Source organism: Atractosteus spatula, chromosome 6 (genome assembly GCF_055471065.1).
Source record: "Atractosteus spatula isolate fAtrSpa1 chromosome 6, fAtrSpa1.hap1, whole genome shotgun sequence".
NCBI classification, from domain to species: Eukaryota; Metazoa; Chordata; class Actinopteri; order Semionotiformes; family Lepisosteidae; genus Atractosteus; species Atractosteus spatula.
Window position 1 is genome coordinate 39,293,617 of NC_142711.1, and position 26,715 is coordinate 39,320,331.

Consider the following 26,715-nt stretch of genomic DNA (forward strand, 5'->3'; position numbering starts at 1 on the left):
CAGCTGTGCAGCCCTTCGGATTTACAGTTCACTGCATGGACTCTACTGAAAACACCGCCTGGAGATGGCATGTGTTTTCTCATCAATAGCTCCTGGTGCACGGACACTAAGGTACTGTCTCAGTTTTGTTCAGCTAATATCATGGTAAAATGCAGACCCTTTCACCTACCTAGGGAATTCAGCTCTGTTATTTTAACCGCTGTTTACATCCAGCCACACACAAACACTGAGGCTGCGCTTGGTGAACTGTACAGCGTGATAAACAAACAGGAAAGTTTGAATCCCGATGTTGCGTTTATCATTATGGGGGACTTTAACCGTTTTGCCAAAATTTCACTAGCACGTTGCCACGGCAACCAGAGGCTGTAACACCCTCGACCACTGTTACACAACCAATGAAGGGGCGTATCATGCCGTACTCCGACCACACTTTGGGAAACCAGACCATGCCTCTGTCTTGCTGCGGCCAGGATACTAGCAGAAGCTAAAAACTTCACCCCCTGCAGAGAGGACCAGGCTGCGCTGGACCAGTGAGGTGGAGCAGCTGCTCTCAGACTGCTTTGAATACACAGACTGATCAAAGACTCAGCCACAGACATCAACGAGTTTGCAGAGACAGTTACACAGTATATCAAATAGTGTGTTGATATTTGTGTTCCAACTAAAAGAATTAAGTCATACCCCAATCAAAAACCATGGTTCAACAATACCATCAAAGCCAAGCTGAAGGAGCAGACACAGGAGACCCTGGGCTGTACAGGAAAGCTAGGTATTACCTGGAGAGGGCCATCAGACATGCGTAAAGGGACTATAGAGACAGGCTTGAATCACAATGTGCGGGCATTAACACAGTGCGCTTCTGGAATGGCCAGAGGGCTATCACTAATTCCAAAGGACAAATGGGTGTTATAACAACAGCTGATGATTCACTGTCTGACCAACTAAACAACTTCTATGCGAGGTTTGACGCTCACAATACGGACCCTTCACACAAAACGCCCAGTGAGCCTGGGGAATTTGTGCTGCAGCTGTCTGAACAGGAGCTATGGAGAGCTTTCCGAAAGGTGAAGCCACGCAAGGCTGCCGGCCCTAATGGCATCCCCTCCTGTGTTTTAAAGGCATGCGGAACCCAGCTGGCCCCTGTGGTCACTGTAATCTTTAACATGTCACTATCTCTGTCTACTGTCCCACTGTGCTTCAAGAGGACTACTGTCGTGCCACTGCCTAAAGCAACCAAGGTGTCATGTCTGAATGATTACCTCCCGGTGGCATTCGCCTCAGTAGTCATGAAGTGAATGGAGAAACTGGTGATGGGACACATCAACAGTATTGTCCCAGACTCCCTGGACCCCCTGCAGTTCGCTTATAGAAATAAAAGGTCAGTGGACGATGCTGTCTTACTGGCCCTTCACACCACTCTCGAGCACCTGGACAAGAGGAACACCTATGCCAGGATTTTATTTATTGACTTCAGCTCAGCCTTCAACACAATTGTGCCAGGTTGGCTGGTGGTCAAACTCAGGGGTCTGGACCTCAGCAACTCCATCTGCAACTGGGTCCTGGACTTCCTGTCAGGCAGACCCCAAGCGGTGAGGATTGGAAACAAAACCTCATCCCCTCTGATCCTCAACACAGGGCCCCCCCAGGGTTGCTGCCTTAGCCCACGGCTGTATTCTCTATTTACACATGACTGTGTGGCTAGATTTAACAGCAACTGCATCATCAAGTTTGTTGATATCTCCAAAGTAATCGGTCTTATCAACAACATTGATGAAACCACCGACAGGAATGAGGTAGCAGAGGTGGTGGAGTGGTGCCACAACAACAACCTCACACTTAACATGGGCAAAACAAAAGAGATTATTGTGGACTTGAGGAGGCACAGAGGACGTCACACACAGTTCCTCGGCCTCCAGATCACTGAACACTGCTGCCATCCTCACTAAAGCCCAACAGCACCTTCACTTCCTGAGACGGTTAAGGAAGTGGGGGATGAGCTAGACAACACTCACCAATTTTTACCGTAAAACCATTGTGAGTGTCCTGACCGGTGGTATTACAGTTTGGTATGGTAGAGCCACAGTACAGGACGGGAAAACCCATACAGAGGGTTGTGAGGTCCGTGCAGAAACCCACTGGGACCGAGCTACCCTCCATTGACTGGATATATCTTGACCACTATCACAACTGGGCTCGAGCTATACTTCAGGACCCAATTCACCCTGGTCATGATCTGTTTTCACCCCTGGGTTCTGTTAGAAGGTATCACAGTATCAGAACACTGACCAATAGTTTCCTCCCCCAAGCAGTCCATATCATAAACAGCTCAAATTAGCACCCGCACATATTGGCACCTGCACTTTAAGGTACTGCACTGTTTGCACTACTGTATTTCCTGTCTTGGCTGTATTATAACGTCTATTGTCTAAATTTATTGCCCATGTCTGTTTGTCATTTCTGCCTATTTTTATTCTCTACTGTTACTGGGTGCAGCTGAATGAGTAAGCATTCCAATGCACTTGTTGTATATGGCAAATAAAAAATCTTGAATCTTGAATGTCTCTTGTTGACTTCCCATTTCTTTCCATCTTCCTTATTTGGTATAAGAGTGTCTTGTTGATTGTGGTCATAGTCTGTCTCCTTAGCAAACCTAAGCTAAGTTAATGTGTACTGTACTGACAAGCTAATATCTGGGGAGTGTTTCTTTTTTTAATTAAAACACTAAAATACACAACTTAAATTGACACAATACACCATGAAATGTGTTTAGCAAGTCAATTATAAAGCAGGCTGAGGGTCTGACAGTGAGCACAAAGTAACACATCATGGCAAATCAACAGGCTCTGCTTTTCAATGTGCTAATCAATCAAATACATTATACATAAATATAAGAAATAGCATGAAAACGAAACTTTAAAATGCTGTACATTAAAACATCTTCTCACCTTTTGCCCTCTGGGGATAATGGGGACTCACCAGCACCAAAATAAACATACAGTAATATATCATATGTACAACCTTGACAAAAACCAGGGCAACTCAAAGCTTGAATCCCAGGAATTCAGAAACAAGCAAAAATAATAATCAAATTCCTCAACTCATTCACTTGCGGTGTTTGTAATGTAGGGTTCTGTGACCAAGGTATGCTTTTGTACAGTACAAATAAATATTTTTCATATAACCTGTACTGTTGATTACTGTTGAACTGTTTAAAACCATACGTCATCATGCTGCATTTACAGTACAGTACTGTATATAGTATACTTAATGTGACTCGTGCATATGGCACGTCTTTGTTCACGTTTTAAAACTACAGTACATGCACTTAGGAAAAAACAAGAGTTTTATTTAAAAAAAACAGGCCATTTGATTGCTGATTGCCTTATGTTAAAGCGCGACAGTGACCAAGAGGCCATGATACTGAAAATTCATCCCCATCCCCCATGTTAAACTGTCTATTTTACATAATACACGCAATGGATGTAAGACCCCCAGCCTCTGTGGCAAACAAAATGTTAGTTAAAGAAGCACAGCGCTGTGTTGCATAAATTGGCTGCTATAGAATATTAAAGTTCATTCCAAGCTGAAAGGAAAAGACACAGCATGTCCCCTCTATAAATCTTCTGTTACAGCTCAGTCATGCTCATTCATTGTTAATATTAATATCTTCCGTATTGCATTTACATTGGAAAAGTTTTTACAATCCACAAGTCCATCTACTTTCTAATCGCTTTATCCAGGACAGATAGGGGTGCAACCTACAGTATCAGGTTACATTTTTCAAGTTTTTGAGGGACTTTAGAATGCTTCAACTAATGCGTAAAAAATGTAACATAATGCATGCCGTGGTGAAAGAGCTATTGAGCACCGAACATCTTTCCACCTGTCAAAAGAATTGCATATGTAGTTTATTCTTATCTGAGTAAAAACAGAAAATACAGAAGGAGTTTCACAAATATTGTCAGGTGTTTTGCATACATACAGTGGCTTTTGAATAGTAAGTCTCACGTTATGAACTCGCTTACACCTGGGATCCACTTTATTCAAACTCGGGTTTCTAAAAATGCAACCAGGTATTAGATGTTGTTTAAATACAAGTTGTGCAAATTTTCACAAATCACGATCTTTGAAATGCCTGTGGTTTGACGACTCTGTCATTTGTTCGCAAAGTTATTAACATCTGAAACATCGTGTGTCAAAAATAGGCAGTGACAAATCACTCCAAGCAGTTTGAAATTATTATTATTAATAAATTCATATTATTCATAATGATCAGAGATGTTATTATATGTTGGTTTCAGTGGTCTTTTTAGTACCACTTTGTTATTCTAGATTATAATTATAATATATATGATTTTGTTTTAAGGCCAGTTGTAAAGGCTGTGTTAAATTGCCCCCCTGGGATAAATGAAGTATTTTGAATTGAATTAAATTAAACCGGTTGAACTGATTTTTACTCCCACAGTTTACAGTATTCGCATTTGTTAACTCATTCATGTTTTTATTTATATTATTTAAAAATTTATGTTTATAAAATGTTTATAAAGAAGGTGTAATACTGTTGGGTATTTTTTTAGTTTCCACTACTAGCCATATATAGTATGTATGACATATTTATATTCCTAAATTAATACAGTTTGTGATGTTCAGAGACATTATACTCCTGTTATTTTTATGCTCAGCTACCGAAATTTCCCTTTCATTGTAAATTCCATATTAATATTCCATATTAAGAGGATTTAAACATGCACAACAGAGAGAATAAATAAAACACTAATTTCACTAACTAATGAACCTCAAGTGCCACCTGTCGATCATCTTTGGCCAGTAAAGTACATACCCCAATGCACTGCACAACTTTTACTGTAGTTGGAAGAAATAATGCGCGTTCTCAGTGGCTGCATCTGTATGCTAGGATGCAGTTTATAGAAAAAGGAACAACAGCGCCTGCACTTTGTACAGTGCTTAAAAAAATGCAGTATGGGGAAGCAGCTACTCATGAACTTTTACTGCAGCACCATAGAAAGTGTGCTCACTAGTGGTATCACTGTATGGTATCAATCAGTGAGATTCACACTATCTGCTGTCGCAATGAAGCCCAATCCATCATTCATGATCCTAACCATCTTGGCCACAAACTGTTCCCCCCACTGCACTCTGGCCAAGTGGTACTTCACCATTTAAGCAGAGGCCACTAGGCTTAAGAACAGCTTCTACCCTACTGCAGTGCCCCTCCTTAATAGCTAACTGAATGCCTCAGAACTCAGTGCATCTCTGCACTAAGCACTTTTTGCTTAGTTATTGTTCTCTCTAAGGTTATTGTTCTTGTTGTTACTATTTATTATGTACCACTTTGTAATGTGCATTGTGTGGTGTTGTTTGTCATACTGTGTGTTCTGCTGTACTGTGCATGTAATGAGAGAGCATGGTGAATAATTTTTAATTTTTAGGCAGTGGAAACTTTCCTCTTTAAAATAAATCATTTTTAGTTAATAGATTATAATTCTTGGGGCAGCACAAAATAATCTCTAGGGTACCTAAATATTATTATTCCATTATTATTATTCAATTTTTCAAAAAACAGGAAGAGCATTTGATATTTTTTGACTGCCCTGTTGTTTCTGGTGGTTTTAGCATCCTTTACAAAACTACATTGAAATATTACAGCAGACTAAAGTAAACATATACTAAATACATACCCTAGACATGTATTGAGGTTTATCATAATATTTGTCATGAATAACAGTAATACTATTCCATTGGTCCACTGTAGAATAAGCACAATTATACTTTGAAATGGTAGGAAACAACAACAAAACTGTAGTTAAAGTTCAAGAATCATATGGTAAATTTGCTGGATAAAATTTATGTGATTAACTGATTATAAATATGGAATATGGATAGAGATATTTACATGAGGTTTTCCAGAACACTTTGAAAAGATCTGCCACATCAGCATATTACTTTATGTATTCCAAGGAACATGAATTTTCTAAATAAATCTTTTTATTTATTTTATAAATAACCCTTCTTGCAGTGTTACAATTTGATCCTTACCTTGATTAGAAAGCTGGTAACTAAAAAAGCCATGTGGCTTGGCAAATCAGATGAGTGCAGATAGATGCATTGATTACAAAATCCACACTTTTGAATTAATAGACTGAACTTGAAAAATACATTACAACAGAAACATTTAAATAAATGCACCCATTCATACACTTTTCAATAATCACTTATCCTATTCAGTAAATTCAAAATACATATCACCCCTTAATTATTTCACATTTTTTTAAAACGTTACCTTTATAAGCTGTTTCATTTGTGCAGTCTTCACTATAAACCTCTTGTTTTTGTTTCTGTGTGGCATTTTAGATATTTGGATATTTATTAATTACATCACCTATTATATTGTTGTGCAACATTTGATCTACGAATAATGCATATTATATTAATGAATAATATATTCATGGTGTACATACCACATTGCACCATGGGTTTTTTTAATATTCTGTTGCTGGGCTGCCCTACTTTGTAAAACTTCCAGGTGGTGCAGTGAATGTTTAAATGTGCAAGTATTTGGCCTGTCACCTGAAAACGCATGGTTTTAAATCCCGTTCAATGCTCAGCTCAATGTTTTTCCAATTATAGAATTGAATTTGTACACTGTTTCTACTTTTATTAATTTTATACCATATATTACAGTATGTTAAATATTAAATAAATATTTAAAAAGACAGTAGAGCTGTTTTACAAAACAAAATTACATAGCAAAATTAATAGCAAACTATTCAATTTTCTTTTAAGGGCTTTAACTAACAACTGTCATAATACTCCATCGCTGTGTCAATTAAGACAGTTCTCGGTTCTAATCAGTTTCTCATTGAATCCTCTTTAAGTAACTAGGCAATTCAAAGAATGTTTAAAGTTTCAAACTGTCTATCGAGCTATGCATTTAAAAACGCACTATAGTACTATGTACTATGTGTAAAGTTTTTATTATAAAAATATATTAGACATGACGACTTTAAAATTTTTGTATTTAAATGGTCAGATTAAAACAGAACTTTTGAATGCAGAGTCATTTGAATTTATTTGCTGTGTTCTGTAACTTACCATATGGTAAGGTGCATTAGTAACCATCAGAAAATCATCCTAAACAGCTGAATAAGTGACTACTGGGAATGTATGTTGAAAACAGAGAGTGAAAATAAAAGCTTACACCCAGTTTCTCTCCTCCAGCTGCTAGGCGATAATGTACCACCAAGGCATAAAAACACTCCCTACAGCGCTAAATCAGAAAAGTTAAGTGCAAATAAGTGCTATGCACCACAAGTGCAACTTGTTCTCGTGTATAGTACATTCACGTATTGCGTATAACTGATCATAATCATATCAAGTACTAAGAAGAAAAAAGGGCAGCAAAAACTTACAAAAATAACATTTAGTGTTAAAATTTATAATTTAAAACTAAATGTCGTATACACATAAAAAACTCCATTGCGATTTCTGTTTAAGGACATCTGTAAATTCCTTTGCTCTTTTCAAGCATCCTGGAGATTGCTGGCCTGGAGGTTCATTCATTTTATTACTTTATTATTAATCTTGTTTTATTTTTTTACATTCTGTGATATATATAATTATCAGAAATGTGAATATAGTTTTCATATTATTTTATTGTGAGAGAAAGTCTTTATTATGCCCAAGTGATAATTTGTTAAAGAGGTAACTTGAGTTTTGGCTGAAATCGAACTCAGACTGTTTCATGTGATAGAGCAGAATTCTACATCTGAGCCAACAATGCATTGCTCTGGTTAGTGTTTGATATTCCATCACAACAGATAAAAGGAGCATATCAGAACTTTCCCAAAATAACCACAGCAAGTGACCGAGTTAAAAGACATTGATGTAGAAAGTGTTTATGAAAAAGGTGGAATACTGTTGTGTACTTTTTTTATTTTTAGCTACCACTACCTGCTATACATGTAATTATTTTCATTGTTATTCTTTAATGAACATTGTTAATGATGTTCTGAAATGTTATTATACTTCAGTTTTATTTATTTTTAGCTACTAAAATTACCCTTTAGTTACATGATTCCATATTAATATTCTCTATTTAAGTGGATTTAAAAAAGTACTTTTTTTACAACAATAAGGATGGCAAGTATTCATAGAAAAGGTTAAAACATTATAGCTTTTTATAAAATATATCAGCTTTATACAGTTAGAAGGATCAGTCCAAAATAACCACAGTAAGTAACAGAATTGGATGCCAAAAATGTTGATATATAAGGTGGAATACTGTTGTGTACTTTATTTTTAGCTATCACTACCAGCTACTGTATGTACAATAGGTATAATATATTCATATTCATAAGTTAATATTACCTGTGATGTTCAAAGACATTTTTATTTTCAGGTTCAAAAATGTCCCTTTAGCATTATTCCATATTGCGTGGATTTAAAGAAATATACATATTACATTGGAGAAACATTAAATGAAGCAATCATTCACTAATATTTAATGCACCAAAAGTGCTGTCAATTGTCATTGGCCAGTGAATCACACAATGTACTACGCCGGAGTACTGCAGACGTGGTAATAAGAACACATGTTCTGAGTGATATATCTGTACAGAGTGCATTACAGACAGCATTCTAAAGTGAAAATATAAACACTAATGTGGTGAATTTGTATTTTTTCAAATAATTATTTTTTGTACATTTTTTTAGTATATAAAATTAATGGTTTATTTCTCTGCCTTCTAGAGTCCACAAATGGGCACCTTCATTGGTGTGTACCTCCCCTGTATGCAGAACATTCTCGGTGTCATCCTCTTCCTGCGTCTGACATGGATTGTTGGAACTGCTGGGATTCTGGAGTCCTTTGCCATTGTCTTTATGTGCTGTGCTTGTGTAAGTCCAGTTTATTCTATCTTGAATCGGTGTGTAACCACTAGAATGTAAGAATAGTACAAACAGGAAGAGAGGATTAAATGTATTGTGTGTGGTTGCTGGTGGCTTATTTCTCCTGTGATTTCTTAAGGTTCCTAGGGAATTGAGCTTGTAACATCCAGTTGTGCCTTTGATTGGTTTGCTATTGATCATAAGGTTATTTATTGGCTTGACTCATGTTATATTACCTGTCGGGTTTTTTGAATGCTTGTGTAGCAGCAAGGCTTATTAAAAATACAGGAATTAAGTTTGCTGCTCCCTTGCCAGTCTCTCTCTCCCTCATTTCAGTGGTGCTGGATACAGAGAGGCAATTCCATTTGGTTCACATTTAAGGTGTTTTTCTAGTTGATAGAGTTTCCTGATAAGGAACAGCTCCCAAGGCTGAGATTCACCAGCTACCCTAATAAATGGTCATCTCTGGCGCCTTACTGTCTGGGAGATTCCTTGGGAGAGTCGCATCCCAGGTTGTTTACAACCCTAATGTCAGAGAGCATGGTTACTCATCCTCCACCTCGATCAGCCAATCAGGAACTGGTAGGGCAGGGTAACCCCACATGGGTCTCGAAAGCCCGCAGAACATTCAACCAATAAATGACTGTAGTTCCTCCAGATAAAACAGGTAGCACAAGGCCCAGAATGGGGGCTCCTCCAGGACATTCTCAGACTCATCTCTGACAATCACGTGATAGCCAGTGTGTCCGCGTGCCAGAACTTTACTTTGTTCTGAGAGTCGAGAACGGAGGTCGCCGCGCATAACCAAAGGATCCGCCCAAGGTTAGCCCAGCAGCAAGGCTCGTGAACCCACCACGAACGCTCGCCTTATCAATGAGTGAACTACGTTCGGAACTATGGACAGCTAAATCTCAGGATTCAGGACTAGCGCTGCATTGGGAACGAACCAGTCTTTTTCCTGCCTAAAGAGTGTGACTTTGCTTGGATCTGCAGTCACTTTTCATGTGCACAAACTCTGCTAGTTAAACCAGGATTAACTAGCCGGTCTTCAAACAGCCTACTGCCAGCGTCACAGCAGGAATCTCTCCCTCCTTCTCCCACACCTCCAGCCGAACCAGAACTGCCTGGCACTGGGCCAGAGGACGCTGATTGGACTTAGCAACAGCCTGCCGCTGTTCCCTTGTGTCCGTGGGAGATCTGAATCCACACAGATTGGATGAGTATTCAACATTCTGCATTACAGCTCAAGAATTCAATTGTTACCTCAACCCCAGTTGATATCAATTTAATTCCTATGAGTGACGTACTTGCTTGCGAGTATCTAGTGTAGAAGTTGTAATCAAAGCTCATTAACGAAACAATATAAATGAATGGTATACTGAATGTATGTTCCTCTTGGTATTTGTAACTCTTCGTGATTGAATATATACCTTTTGTATTCTGCTAACCCGCACTATTAAGATCTGTTTTGTTTATATACGCATTTTATGTATTAATAAATGTATTGTCGTGTATTAGTATCCGTGTGTGTGTGTTGCTGAGTTATCCCGCAAGGTCGGTTTTCTAACAGCCATCAAAGAATCATTTTGTGACTTACTGCTACAGTTAATAATTGTCCCAATAAATGCACAAAACCCCTACACTTGTATCACAATCGTCTCATAATCACCTCTGTACAAGAGTGAAAGTATTCAGTTTTTTTAATCTGTGACATTCTGTTTATACTTTATATGGAGTTATTCTAATTGCTCTTCTTTAAACTTTCCAGAAGAGCAGTGTCTTATTTTTCTAATGCTGCAATATGATTTAAAAAATATATTTGTAGTGAACTCTTAGTGCTTTGTAGTCCTTAACATTGTTTCCCTTCATTACAGGTCTGTTCTTAACCACATCCTTACTAGTCTGGAAGTGTCAACAGAAATCGCTGTGTTTTATCATATGTTGCAGTGTGTCCTATGCAATATTTATGTATTACATTTTACTAACTGCATGTTTCACTATTATAGAGGATAAGGGTTTTAATTTGCTTTAACAACCAGAAATTGAAACAGTAAATTGCAAGTGTACTTGACAACTTTTAGGAACCAAATTAAACATAATAATTTATAGTTTTACACACATATTCTTTATATCCTAATACAACTTATTGATATAACCAATACATGCATAACAAACATAGCGTAATAGAATATATTTTTTAAAAGATCTGTTGTAAACACAAATGGCTGATTGTTCACTCAGGAATTACAAAGATCAGAGTTCATAACTTCAGAGTTAAAATATGCGTAGATTATAATGTGTTACAGTTTACTTAATAGGTCCTATTGCTCTCAAATAACTAAATCAAATTTATATTCTCAGACACAAGTACAGATGCAGCCATTCAGAATGCATGGTAAAACCCCATATTGTGTGAAATTATCTACACTGTAGGACGTTATACCACAGTATGTGATTGGCTGGCCAAAATGATCGACAGGCGGCACTCATGGTGCATTGGTTGTTAGTGAAATGATTTCTTCATTTAATCTCTTTACTGTGTATATTTAAATCCTCTTAATATTGAATATCAATATGGAATTTTTCAACTAAAGGGAAATTTTAGTAGCTGAGCATAAAAAGAAGAGGAGCATAACATATCTTAAGGTCATAAACCATATTAATTTAGGAATATAAACATATTATGTAAACTGAAGGTTTGATGTTTTTTTATTTTGAAACCGTGATCTTGACATGCAGGTGTGAAGTAGAGTTAACAGCTTCAGATTTAAAAGGTTATTAATAAAATCTTCCGTGTTGCATTAACATTGGAATGTTCTTACAAGTGTAAAAATAGGCGATACACAAGTCTCCTCTATAACTCTTCAGTTTACAGAGAAATTCTGCCAGAGCCACAAAAAATTGTCCAATAATACTGTTCTTGTGTCTACTTTCCAAGGAGTAACCCTGTTACAAAAGGGAACAGCGCATCAGTCCTTGACTATGGTTAAACAGTACTTACGATGTCTGATGGAGTTTCAGCGTTCACTTTTCTGTAATCTGTACAGAACTGTGACGTCTCATCAATGTTTGGTACCAATAAATAGGGGGGCTTCACAGACTTCCTTCTTTGAACTCAACTGCGCTCCACTAAATAATGTACAGTTTATGACCTTCTACAATGCTTCTAGTTTAGCAGTATTTGCACGACAAGCACATTGTTTAATGGGGATGACATTACCTACGTCTATATCAGTGTATGACACAGGTTTGAGTCGGAGTGTCTGTTAATAAAACAGAGCGCCTTCCAATACATATAAGTACTGAATGATTTCTTTATCCGTTTTAGCTAAATGAGAGGAATTAAATCAGTCAGAATCTCGGAGTGCCAATTGTAAAAATAACCCTTTGTTTAAGAATTTCGCCGTGCGTTTTCTGGCGAGAGCTCAAGTGCTGTACATGAGAGGTTAAGCTTTATTAGCTCCACCTGGCAGTTTTACAAGGCGCTTCCATATACTATTATCATATTTCAATTAACATGCGGTATGATGCATTATATATGCACCATGCCTGCCACGTTTTGACGCAGTGTACCTCTCACATTTTGAGTGGCTGGATCTGTAGATTGCCAGGGAAAAGGGTTTGTAAATATATTTTGTTAAAGCAGACACATTTTTCCAGTAGAGTAATTTAGCCCTTGTCACTAATGGAACCACTAAATAAAGACATAAATATAGAAATCTAAAGGTTTTTGGTGTAAAGGTGTTGGTAGCAGAATGAATTTAAGGTGCGTATGCTGCAAAGGAACAAGTAATAGGTTTATTCCATGCTGAAAAAAGGAAGAGAGAGAACACAACGTTTCGGCCGTGGAGCCTTTGCACACCTGAAGAAGGCTCCACGGCCGAAACGTTGTGTTCTCTTTCTTCTTTTTTTCAGCATGGAATAAACCTATTACTTGTTCGAATGAATTTAAGGTTTAGAGAGCTGTCGGGCTGAGCTCAATGTATTTTTTGTCGCAGAGTTGGTGTCAGATGTTAACAGTGAAAACAGGCATTTAGAAATGACTAATTTCAAAAAGGAGATTTCCAGAATAATTACGATTACAAATTGCAAATGTAAAAAGATAGGGCAAGAACATAAAATAGGTAAAGGAACAGAAAACAGATCAGTATGCAAAGCTATTCAGCAAAGTGTGTGAGAAAGTGTTAAAGCAGTACAGTTTAAATCTTTTTTTTCTTAACCACAACTTACAAAGTAAATACACATAAGAAAGACAAGTGGTTCAGAAGTTAGAAAATGGAGCAGATACAGACACTATTCAACAGACACAGAATACAAATCCAGAGGTTTGGGGCACAACAAAGAGACCTGGACCATTGTTACTCTCCAGGGATCTGCTAGTTAGCGCCGAGCTGGACTAGTGGAAATCTGTGCCCAGAGGTGACAGCATGGTCAGAGCAAGTCTCTCTTTGGGGAAATAAACTTGGTTTGTTCCCGGCATAGCGGCTGCCTCTGCATAAAAGTATTCAGATGTCGACAAAAGTCCCAACTGTATTGCTCCAGTGATCAGGTGGATACAACCAGTGGTTGCTAGCAGTTCACGATGTCTTGCTGCAGGCTTCACCTCTATGGCTCAGCACTTTGGGAAAAAGTTATAAGTCCCAACACTCAGATAACAGCACTGTCCAGTCACATGATTCTCAGACATCCAAGTTTCTCAAGCAAGTCTGAAGGAGCGCGAGAGTGACAAAAGAGCAATCTCAGAGCTCTGTGCAATGCCTTTTAACTGGAGGACACATGGTTGGTGATTACCATACAATTTAACTGGAGGACATAAGATTGGTGATTGCCAGACAGTTGGGGTCCCCATACCCTGCAGGTTCCTGATTGTTTGGTCAACTTTAGGAATGATTGACCATGAACTCTGACTCTATGACCATCCAGATGTACTTAGGGTCTCACTAGACAACCAGGCACCAAGAGTAGGCATCTATCATGATAGCTGGTTGCATCTTGATCCTGAGAACTGTTCCTTATCAGGAAGACAAACATCCCTAAATCAGTGCAAAAACATGAATAGCTCCTCTGTGACTTGGATCACGGAGATGAGAGAGATGGGCCTTACTGGGAAAAGCACAGCAACACTTAATTCAGTCTTATTAATAAGTATTGTTGCTATAACCTGTATGTTGTGTGATGTGGTTTTTGGGGTTACAATAAATTGAACACACATTTCTATTTATTTATGGAATAGTTTGTATTACATATTGTTAAATCACACTGTTAGGCTACATACTGCAATGAGAAAAAAAATCATACACAGGACTTTTTTCTCCCAATCAGGATTTTTTTTCACAGTGCTTTCTTGCCTCCCAATGTGCCACACACACAAATGACATGAAGTTATATCCCCAGATACAGTATACTGAAACAGTAGTGTGGTCGTATACTGTATAAATATAGCGAATATACAATATGATACTGTATGGTTTTAAAGTCTGTAGTGTGCTCTCATGAGGCACCAGTTCTGTAGGGGTTTGGGCATTTACTGGAACAATTATTAATTGTAGCAGTAAATCACAAAATTGATTCTTTTAATGGCCTTAGAATCCAACTCAAACAACGCACACACACAGGTACTAATACACGAGGATACATTTATTAATACATAGAATGTGCATATAAACCTAACAGATCTTATCGTGAGGGTTATCAGAATACAAAAGGTATATATTCAGTCATTTACGAAGAGTTACACATATCAAGAGGACATACATTTGGTATATCATTCATTGAGACCGTTTCATAATTGAACTTGGTTACAACTTCTACATTAGATACTCAAAACAAGTACATTACTCTTAGGAATTAAATTGATATCAACTGGTTGGGATAACAATTGAATTCTCGAGCTGTAATGCAGTGAAGTTGAATACTCATCCAATCTCTGGGGATTCAGATCTCCTGCGGCCACAAAGAAGCAGTTGCAGGCTTGTTGCTGTCCAATCCACGCTCTCTGGCTCCGTGCCAGGCTGTGCTGTGCGGCTTGTGACGGGGCGCTGCTGATGCTCTCTGAAGACCGGCTAGTTAGTGTTGGCTTTAACTAGCGAAGTTTGTGCACAGGAGAATAGTGACTGTGGGTCCCAGCAGGTCAGGAAGAAGACCGGTTAGTTCCTGATGAAGCACTAGTTCTGAATAGTGATTCAGCTGTCCACAGTTCCGACCTGTTCACGAGGGTTGCTGCTGATGCTAACCTCGGGTGGATCTTTTGGTTACTCTCTGGCAACCTCCGCTCTCGACTCTTAGAACAAAGGAAAGTTCTGGCACTCGGACACACTGGCCATTACGTGGTTGTCCGGGCTGAGTCTCAGGATGGTCAGGAGGCGCGGTGCGAGAATGTCCTGCCCTTGGGAGCCTTTCTGCTCCTGGGCCGTCCTGCCCTGGAATTGTCACGGACCCCTGGAATTCTCCTTCGAATTCCCCTCTTCAGGCTCTCTGTGTTGCCTGTTTTACCTGGAGGAACTTCAGCTCATTCATTGGCTGAAAGTTTCATGGGCATCAGAGACCCACGTGGGTTACTCGGCCCTACCAGTTCCTGATTGGCTGATGATGAGTAACCATGCCCTCTGACCTTGGGGTTGTAAACCACTTGGATGAGGCTGTCCCTTGGAATCTTGCAGACTTTTAGGCGCCAATGGATGACCATTGATCATGATAGCCAGGCTTAGCTAAGTGCATCCCCATTTGGGAGCTGTCCCTTATCAAAAGAAAACATCTTTAAATCAGCCTGCATGAATAGCTTCTCTGTGGCTGCACCACAGAGATGAAGAGAGAGATGGGGCCTCACTGGCAAGGGAGCAGAAAACTTAATTCCTGTATTTTAATAAGCCTTGCCGCTACATATCCCCCCTTTTTGAAGGTCACGAGGTCCTGAGGCGTTGTTGCCTTCAAAACAAAACAGAGTTAAGCGATGTCCCTTGTCATTAGAACATTAACCTTAAATGTCCACATTACTCCTCGAGAATTCATACCGGAACCAGCATTGGATACAAACATTATGAACAACATCTGGAGTATGTATAAACAAGGTAGGAGACATTATCTCAGTCTAGGAATTACACATCAGGAAGTTCACTGTCAGTATCTGATACCTCTGTAGGCAGATATTTGGGAAGAAGTAACTTCCTTTCTTTTGACATGCTACCTTTGACTCATTCATGCTACCTGGAGTACATCTTGATGTAAGAGTACAGCATTCAGAGTACATTGTCAGTCATGATTCAGCTACCCAGCAGCAGTGTTACAATAACACCGGTTCCTGTTCCCAGCCCCCCTGATGAACCACAACACCTGTGTTGGGCACCTGCCAGGGTGGTTTGGAGGTTTGTTCCATTAAAGCAAACTAACTACCTGTACCTCTTCAGGGCTTACTGTTTCTTGGATTTCTATCCAATTCAATAGTGTGGCCCCCTTAAGTTGGTCTTAAATTGTCTGGTTTCAGACCGTACAGTGTTAAATCACCAAGCTGTGCTATGGCCTCCTCGGGAACTTGCAGGAAAACTGTTTGATTAGGCAGCTGCATTGTGGTAGCTGTATCATGCCTGTCGTAAGTCATAATGACAGTTAAATTTGGTGTGCTGACCAGCCATTTACTTCTCACCTGCTCTTCATGGGGTTCAGGGAGCTGCCCCAGCACTGGGATAGCCAGTTCACAGTCTTCGAACTCGCTATCACCCACCAGGCCCATGTCAGTGCAGGCGGGGATTCTGACACCCCACTTTTCCATGTTCTGCACTGGCAGGCGGGTGGCTTGACCATCCAGCTCCAGTCTGGCTGAACCACTGTTGGTCAGACTCAGACTGACAGACTGAGCTGGTGGCTGTAGGAAAACCGGCTTGGCTTTCATTCCCTGTCCCTTCTGTGGCACTGGGTGTGTTGGCAACCCTGCTGTCGAGGCAAGAACAATCAGGTCAATCTCACTCACTACCTGGTAGTTGTGAGAAATAATGTTATCTGACTGCAGGTTCCCTGGGTCACAGCAAAGGGAATCGGCATCTGGGATCAGGTGTGTCCACAGCGCAGTAGTCCCAGTGTCCAGCTGGGCCTCCTGTCTAACCTGTGAATGTTGCACCAGGGGCACTTGGCGGTGGCCCTGTGACAGCTGCTCAAGCAGATCCTCACTAATAGAGGACCTCTCAGGGCTAAGGGTGAGGGCTACATCACCAACCTGCTCTCCTGCCATCTGGATCCCTTCCACCCCTGCGGGGTGGTGGTCCTGACCCCTCTTGGGTGCCAGGGTGCACAGGGAAAGCTCCTTTTCATCACCAAGTGGGGAAATCCGCTCCTCTTTAGGGATGTGAAAGGGGTGTGCTTTACCTGGTGGATCAGGCGGCTGCTCGGAGCACCGCTCCTGTGGCAGGGAGGCTGTTGGGACCTCAACCGGGACACGACTTCCCTGTATATCTGGGAAACAAGATAATATTTTTATTTCTTGTCCAGAGGGAACAGAAGGAATCTCCACATAGGCTTCTGTGTTCGGTGGGCACTGTGTGAGCACAGTCTGCCTCTTGGCACCCCTTTCCTTCTGTACAGAAGGCTTAAGAGCCTTGACCTGTTTCCACACTTTGCCTTTCTGGTGATCCACCAAAGGTTCCACTCTGAGTCGAATGCCCTTTTCTTTTTCTACCCGTTTGAGCTTGCCGTGTGACATCAAACACCTTTCAACCTCAGTGTCAATCAGTGTCTCACTGGGTAAGACATGTCCCATGGCAGCCTTGAGGTAAAAGCTTCCTGCTTTTCCTCTGTGTTTTACTGCCTGCCCTGTGACTTCAGGGGTGGAGTCAGCACTCGCTTGGGAGTGGCTGACCTCATCCAGGCAGGAACCCTTCCGCTCAATCAGATAGACTGAGGGAGGGAGAGGGGGCGGGTCTCCGCCTCCTCCAGTGGAGAGTATCAGCTCATTCACGCTTCCGGCAGCCTTGGGGAGTGGTTGTCCCTGTCCTAATAAAGCTTGTTCAAGCCTGGCCAGGCGGGCGGCTACTGAATCTTTTTGTTCAGCCTTCTCTAGCCCTTTCCCTCCCCCGGTGTTCTCATGGCACTTAGGATGCTGGTGCGGTCCTGTGTGCCTGCTTTGGAACGGGGCTTAGCCAGCTCAGGAGCCTGTGCTCCTTCGAGCAGGGGGGAATTAACCCTGCTGGCTCTGACGGCGAACACAGTCGCTTTAACAGCTTTTTGCTCAGAGCGACTTTGGACATCATACTCCCAGGCTTTCTGCACAAATCTCTTAATATCAGTCATTTTCATGGTCTGTGCATCTGTATGCATTAAGATCATCTTTCTGACTGACGGGTGGAGATTCACAATGAATAAACCCTTGAAATGTGTGTTCTCTTCACAACCCTCATCATTTCGCCCTGCAAAATAAGTTCGTCTAAGTCTCTCGTAATATTCGCGAGGGGACTCTGCTCTCTCGTGCTTAATGTTAAGGGCGGCGGCTACGGCAGCAGTCGGGTCAATAAACGCACTGTATTCTTAGAAAAGTGCTTGACAAAGCTCCTCAAAATTATTACAGACTTCTTTCATCTGCGTAGCCATCCACTCATGTACAGCTCTGCTGGTAGTTTTCCTGACCAGAAACACTTTCTCCGGTTCGGTGGCGTATGGCATGAACTGTAGGGTATATCTGAGGTCTTGAATATAACTCTCGATATTATTCTCTGACACTGCGGGGTCAAATCTCTCTATGTCCTTCGCTAGCTCTCTCAGAGAATGGAGATTTATTCTCCTAGCTTCTCCGCTGACGGAGATATGGCGGAGATCGTGGTCAGACTTGTCGCTGCTAGAGAGAGTGCTTAATAGCGACTCGAATTCAGACCTTTTAGCAACCATCGTTAAACTTAAAGAGTATTACTTTTAAGTACGAAATCACAGTTTTACCACAGAAAACCACAAGATCAAGTATGCAATCAACCCGGTAGATCGCAAAAGATCACAAAACAATCAAGCACTGCTTAAAGAGCAAAGAGGAACTTTTTTTTCCTTTCGGCTTTCAGCACACTGTATTGTGGTGTATGAAACCCGCGGCGTTTTATATGAATTATTCCACTTGGTTGACTCATTTCAGTCTTACCATGCCCACCCAGGCCCAAATTATGTAGTGTGCTCTCACGAGGCACCAGTTCTGTAGGGGTTTGGGCATTTACTGGGACAATTATTAATTGTAGCAGTAAATCACAAAATTGATTCTTTTAATGGCCTTAGAATCCAACCATGCGATATAACTCAAGCAATGCACACACAGGTACTAATACACGAGGATACATTTATTAATACATAGAATGTGCATATAAACCTAACAGATCTTATCGTGAGGGTTATCAGAATACAAAAGGTATATATTCAGTCAGTTATGAAGAGTTACACATATCAAGAGGACATACGTTCGGTATATCATTCATTTAGACCATTTCGTAATTGAACTTGGTTACAACTTCTACATTAGATACTCAAAACAAGTACATAACATAAATTGATATCAACTGGTTGGGATAACAATTGAATTCTCGAGCTGTAATGCAGTGAAGTTGAATACTCATCCAATCTCTGGTGATTCAGATCTCCTGCGGGCATGCTCTCTGAAGACCGGCTAGTTAGTGTTGGCTTTAACTAGCGAAGTTTGTGCACAGGAGAATAGTGACTGTGGGTCCCAGCAGGTCAGGAAGAAGACGGTTAGTTCCTGATGAAGCGCTAGTTCTGAATAGTGATTCAGCCGTCCACAGTTCCGACCTGTTCACGAGGCTTGCTGCTGATGCTAACCTCGGGTGGATCTTTTGGTTACTCTCTGGCAACCTCCGCTCTCGACTCTTAGAACAAAGGAAAGTTCTGGCACTCGGACACACTGGCCGTTACGTGGTTGTCAGGGCTGAGTCTCAGGATGGTCAGGAGGCATGCTGCGAGAATGTCCTGCCCTTGGGAGCCTTTCTGCTCCTGGGCCGTCCTGCCCTGGAATTGTCTCGCACCCCTGGAATTCTCCTTAGAATTCCCCTCCTCAGGCTCTCTGTGTTGCCTGTTTTACCTGGAGGAACTTCAGCTCATTCATTGGCTGAAAGTTTCATGGATATCAGAGACCCACGTGGGTTACTCGGCCCTACCAGTTCCTGATTGGCTGATGATGAGTAACCATGCCCTCTGACCTTGGGGTTGTAAACCACTTGGATGAGGCTGTCCCTTGGAATCTTGCAGACTTTTAGGCGCCAATGGATGACCATTGATCATGATAGCCAGGCTTAGCTAAGTGCATCCCCATTTGGGAGCTGTCCCTTATCAAAAGAAAACATCTTTAAATCAGCCTGCATGAATAGCTTCTCTGTGGCTGCACCACAGAGATGAAGAGAGAGATGGGGCCTCACTGGCAAGGGAGCAGAAAACTTAATTCCTGTATTTTAATAAGCCTTGCCGCTACAAGTCACTACAATATATATCTGAAACATATTTTATAATCAAAACTTACTTGCCGAAATTTGCATTAAGGTAAAATGTAAAGTATCATAGCACTTTCGGGTTCACGTGGGTAAGCGCCCTAGCCTCTCCCGCCTCAGGTTGGCCCTCCACTGCTGGGGCTCAAACCCAGGCCTCCGGCATCACTCAGCAGGGACCCAGCCAGTTGAGCTAAAGGGAGATCTCCCCTCAGCCCGGCAGCTGAGGTCCCTGCTATTCACAGGGAAGGGCGGTGATGTCACCACGCTGACAAGCCGGCTCGCAAAACCTTTAATGTCGGCCGTATGCGTTACAGTATCTAAATGTGGAAATAAACCTGAAAGAAGCACATAGTGTTCACACCAAGCCACAGTATATTAATAAACATTTCTATATATTAAACTTAATAATTTTCTTTTTGTTAATAAAAACAATATTAGTTTAATATTATACATATTGAACTACACCGTATAACATTAATAAAAGTCTAAACAGCAACCAACTTAAATTCTATAATTGGAAAAAGATTGTCCCTCAGCATTGACGGGGATTCCAAGCTAGACGTTTTCTGGTGACAGCCCAAATGCTTCCACATGCCACATTAGGCTTTCACTGCTCCACCTGGCGGTTTTACAGAGTAGCGCACTCAAAGTTTGTTTAAAAAATAGGGTTGCTTTACTGTGAGTTAGGGCATGCACACTGCAAAATGCTGCAGTATCCAGCACACATTCTGTATTTAGCTACCATTACCATCCACTGTATGTACATTAGGTATACATTATGTTATACTTCTGTTTTTATTTTCTGTGACCAAAATAGTAGTGCAGTCCAAAAACAGATTTAAAATAAATGGGGTGCGTTACGTCACAGGCACTGCAAGCTGCTGCAGTATCTGGTGTGCATTCTGAATGGCTCGATCTGTATTAGAAATTAATGCAAGGTATGGGGGCTTTATGTAAGCCAAAGGAATGGCATACAGATATCAGTAATTTGTCAGAGGAAAAGTACTGAATGCCTATTTGCTGACATAGATGTATTTTCTTGATATTTTTTTATCTGTGGGTAAAGCATCTGTTAAAAACCAGAAAGCTTAGTTTATGAGAGAATGGTTAGAATAAGAGATGCCAGGTTGCAGACACTGAAGGAAAAGGCTTGAAAAAGAAGCAACGGAGGACGTACAGACAAAAGATCGAATAGCAGCAGAGTTAAGAAAGTAAGAGGGGCTTGAAACAATGAGGGAAGAAATAAATAAACAAGTTAGAAGCTGGAATGTGGACCTGAAACTTCCTGTAGTAACTGTATATCTGAAATGAAGAATGAAGTGCAGTTGAGATAGATGAAAATTACAATGAGGTTTTCATTTTTTCAAAGTAGGGGAAAAGGTTTAGTCTAGAATAACTGACTGACTTAAGGAGTGTTATCTGCAGGCCACAGGAAATGGCATAGGCACGTATTAAAAGTAAGTTCTTATGGAGCATAACAGGACTAGAGATGTAGGTAGGAAAAAGATAATTTTGGAAAAGTTGAGGAATACACTGATAACAAGAACGCTTCCTTTCAAGAGGGTTAGGCATACTTTTGACAAAATGACAGGAGATGTTGTAGACTGCAGAGAAAGATGATGAAGGTAACAGATGTACTGAATAACCACTGTTGAATGTTTACATAGCTACTGAAATGAAGGTTGTATTTTAGACTTTGTGTAGTTGCTAGTGTTGAACTGTTAGTTGGATAAATTGAAGGAATAGGCAAGCATCCACAGAACTAGCATCTTAAGATGTTTATATTTAGAGGCAATTTGTTTAAATAACCAACTAGCTATGTACTGTATACAGATGAGCCAGATAGGTAGAAAGGCTATTTCCTTAAGCCAGCACTTTAAAATGTATCCTCAATGAGTAATTGTTGCCATCTCATACTGGGTTTTTATCACTGTGTATAGTTACACAGTGTCTTTAATTCCATCCATTTTCTGATATCTTTATCCAGTACAGGGGAGCTTGAGCCTATCCCAGCAAGCAACAGGCGCAAGGCAGAATACTCCCTGGACTAAATGCCAGTCCATCACAGGGCAGACACACAGACACAGAGACACACACACAGTTTTCCCATAAGCCAACTAACCTGCCAGTATGTTTTGGACAGCAAGAGGAAATCAGATTACCAGAGGAAACCCATGTGAACCCAGAGAGAACTCCACCCTTAAAAATCACTTAAAATCACAAAATGAACAATCTGTTTTTATGAAATAAGAGCTCAGATAGTGCCTACCTCACAAGGAAATTTGAGCTGCAAAAGTAGAAAATGAAATTTGTGAATGTCAGTGAGCTTTCAAGGTTGTCTTTCAAGCTTAAAAAGTAGGCTTTACTTATACAGTACCCCAGAAATTGAACATAAGGCCCCAGCGCTGCAAGATAACAATGCTTATCCACCACTATAAATGGATGGATAGATAGTTTAGTCATCTTTCTAGTTCAAAGATGTGCATGCATAATTTAATTTTGAAAGCCACGGAGACATCTGGTGCTACAGTTTTTATGAAAAAAGATACAAAAAGCTGCTAACCACTGTGCTACTTTGTTCTTTAGTTAATACATTTACTTTTTATGAACAGTAAACATTGTTATTGTTGATTGTTAGCAAAATATTGTAACGCAACGGGGGCTCAGGCGGGCGCCCTTGCCGCATCAGGTCGGCCCCACACTGTCCGGGGCTCGAACCCGGGACTTCCGCGTCTCTCTGCAGCGTCCTAGCCCCGTGAGCTAAAGAGAGATCTCTCCACAGCCCAGTAGCTGTAGTCCTGCTATCACAGGGAAGGGCGGTGACGTCACCTGCTCTGGTACGCCGGCTCTTACACAGTACCTGTCGGCCGTAAGCGTTACACTCTCCCCCGCTTAAATCGCCGTCCCCGGCGAAGGGCTATCCCACCCCGCTTCTGACACCAATGTAACACAACGGGGGCTCAGGCGGGCGCCCTTGCCGCATCAGGTCGGCCCCACACAGTCCGGGGCTCGAACCCGGGACTTCCGCGTCTCTCTGCAGCGACCTAGCCCCGTGAGCTAGAGAGATCTCTCCACAGCCCAGTAGCTGTAGTCCTGCTATCACAGGGAAGGGCGGTGACGTCACCTGCTCTGGTACGCCGGCTCTTACACAGTACCTGTCGGCCGTAAGCGTTACACTCTCCCCCGCTTAAATCGCCGTCCCCGGCGAAGGGCTATCCCATCCCACTCTGACACCAATGTAACGCAACGGGGGCTCAGGCGGGCGCCCTTGCCGCATCGGGTTCGAGCCCCGGACAGTGTGGGGCCGACCTGATGCGGCAAGGGCGCCCGCCTGAGCCCCCGTTGCGTTACAATATTTTAAATTATATTCTACCCTAATTTTTTATAATTTTGTATTTTACTTTTAGTATTTACTATTTTCTGATAGTCATGTTTGACTTACATTTGAGCAAAGTCTTGTAAATTAATATTTTTACAAGATGTGTAAAAAGTGCAACAATTTATTACAGTGCAAATTTTTATATTACACACAAAATAGCAAAGTAAATTTCTGCTTTTATCATTCTGTTGCAAATGTTAAAAAACATTTTAAAAAATAAAATACTGTTACCATTATTGGCAGTGGCCGTTGAGGTGTCTCAAGAATCTGGAGCAGGGGTAGGCAAACTTTTTTATCCCAAGGGCCACATAAAAGTTTGAAACTGTATAGTGGGCCACTTCAGGCTGCTGTTACAGATAGTCTATATAAGTTTAGATTCCAACATAGGCTTATTAGTTCAAGGTTAACAATAACTGGAGAGAAATAAATATTTTAATTTTTAAAAATAAAAATTGAATAAAACTTGATTTTCAACTCACAAGCCAAGTCTTCACAGATTACCTCAACAGGATGGGTAACTGATCTGCGTGATAAACTTATTTTCTCAAATTTTCTCTTGCTCTCTAGACAAAGAATATCTACGGTTTCTACCATACACTCCTTCAAAAGCTCCCCTTCAGAGAGCGGCTTTCTTTGTTTAGCAATTTTATATGCACACGCTGCATTCACTGTCAACTTTCTGCTTCTTCAATCCGCTCATTTTGGCGCAGATTCCCTCATAGTACGATGGACCCACTCTGACTGGTGAATTAAATGGGTAAAGCAGGGGTTCCCAAACCTTTTGGGTCTGTGCCTCCCTTGACCTGTCAAATTTTCCACATGCCTCCCCTGTGTAAAAAATAAGTTCTATGGCACTGCGATATTTTACAAAAGATTATAAATTTGAAAAGGAAATGATGGGTCCAAAAAAAAACAAAGATGATCCAATATTTATTATTTTTAATCATTTTTAAAACCAATAGGCTTGATCAAAATAGTAAAAATACTTGACAACACATTTTATTGAAATTATTTGAATGTGCAAACAATTTGAAAAAATTAAAAAATAGTCAACATCTTTGTAAAATAAAATGACTAAATAAAAATGTAACGTCAATGTTTTTTTAAAAAGAGGGAGAAATACAACGTCTTTTTGTTTGTGCCTCTTTATGGGTAGGTGGGCTTGTTTAATAAATTATGTTAACATAATTCACCAAAATTACTGGGTAGTATTTTTGAAAAGGCAACGTGCATCTCCTTCTCAACATTGACTCTTGATCTGAACTTGGATTTGATAACCGCAAGTGCTGAAAACCCAGCTTCACAAAGGCAGGATATTGCAAAGTGAAGCAGAATTCACAGAGCTCTGTTGCTTATTCCTTGGTACTCCAATAGTATTTTTTGCATTGTGCTACTCGGTATGCTACTTTGTATGATGAAAAAAGAACTGGGCGCAAAAAATACTCAGGAGACTTACTTATCAAACAACTGTGATCAGTTTCCAAATGACGTTTCCATTTATTGGGGAGCATGCTCTCAGCAGCCAACACTTTAAGGTAGACAACTCACTGAGGACATTCTTCAGTGTCCAGTTGTGCACGTGAAACCAAAATTCAAGACTTTCTTCATACTTTCTGTATTTAAATTTCAGTTTCTCTTTAGAAATAGGCCCCATGTCCTTTGCGGATTTGACTCATATTTAAAAACCTCTTAATTGCGATCGTGTAACAAAAAACTCACAAAATGACCGCTCATAGAAACATGAAACACTGAAGCCGCGGTCAACTGGTACGCTGCTTACAGACTCTTACAGACTCGTGTGGCCAGTGTCATGTGACACAGTTTAGCTACAGATGCAGCCATTCAAAACGGGTGGGGTATTTCGCGGTATACCCCGGTGGGCGTGTCGCATCAAAACGCAGTTTCACGCAGTATCACGCGGTGTATCGCGTCATTTGACGTCATACCAGAAAGTATCCGGAATCACCTTGTAAAACCGCCAGGAGGAGCCAATAAAGCTTAACGTCTCATGTACAGCATTTGAGCTTTTAAATTTAAACTGTGTATTACGGCATGTTAATCATCAGTCATTAAAAAGTTGGTATATTTTATGAAAGCAAGATTGCTCAGTTGGTACACAACCTACCTCTATCATAAATATTTTAATTATGCAGAAATATTTTATGCATCAAAGCCTTTACCGAAGATATTACTCATATTATTAATAATGAATGACCTTGGACAAGCTGTAAACTCAAAGTATTACGCTGGTCCACATTATTTGTAACCGTCATTTTAAATGAAAAGACTTTATTTTTTCATCGACAAAAAGTAACACCACAGCATTTCGTTGATCTAACTAACAAGGACAGGACATTAGCTAGCCAATATGATAAAGGAATAAATTACTTTTTTTGTTTATTTCTTTAGCACATTTATTTGAACATTTCCATCGATTGTACAAGCACTGAAAAACTGTCCAATCCCTAGTTCATCGGGCATTTTCTTTTAGTATAACAGACATAAAAACTCCCTTGCTTTTAACAGAGCGTTTCATAATTTCTAACAACGGAAATTATTTAAACTGCAACACTTACCATTCAACCAGAGCTCAAAATATCACAAGGATCCTCAAGAGCACAACAAAGACTGTTTTAAAAGATATTTGTACCAGATACGTGAGAATCCAAGCTTTTTTATCTACGTCTTTAAAATTTATCACACAGTAAAAAGTCAAATTTCTGGGGCGTCCGTATACCAGAGATTATGGTACCGCTTCAGAAGGGTGTCAGCTAGTCAGATTCCAGGACCGGATTTATCTGTTTTATAATCGAGAATATGTAATCACATATCTAAAGAAATTAATAATGATATTAATTTAAGGATCTAAATATATGTATCTATATAGCTGGTAGTATTACTGTATTTCACTTTCTTTGTAAACACGTTTTGTTAACACTCGAATCGCAGGTGGATTCTGTTTTTTGGTCTGTT

General features: G+C 40.4%; 1 protein-coding gene across 4 annotated transcripts in view; it reads left to right on the plus strand.

Moving 5' to 3' along the window:
• The window catches only part of slc12a7b (solute carrier family 12 member 7b), a 168,319-nt gene that overhangs the window by 80,125 nt on the left and 61,479 nt on the right, over positions 1 to 26,715 (plus strand). For all 4 annotated transcript variants that reach the window (XM_088919322.1, XM_088919324.1, XM_088919326.1 and 1 more), the window contains exon 4: positions 8,770 to 8,916. In XM_088919322.1, the coding sequence (XP_088775448.1) occupies positions 8,770 to 8,916 (147 nt within the window). The remainder of the gene's footprint in view (positions 1 to 8,769; positions 8,917 to 26,715) is intronic.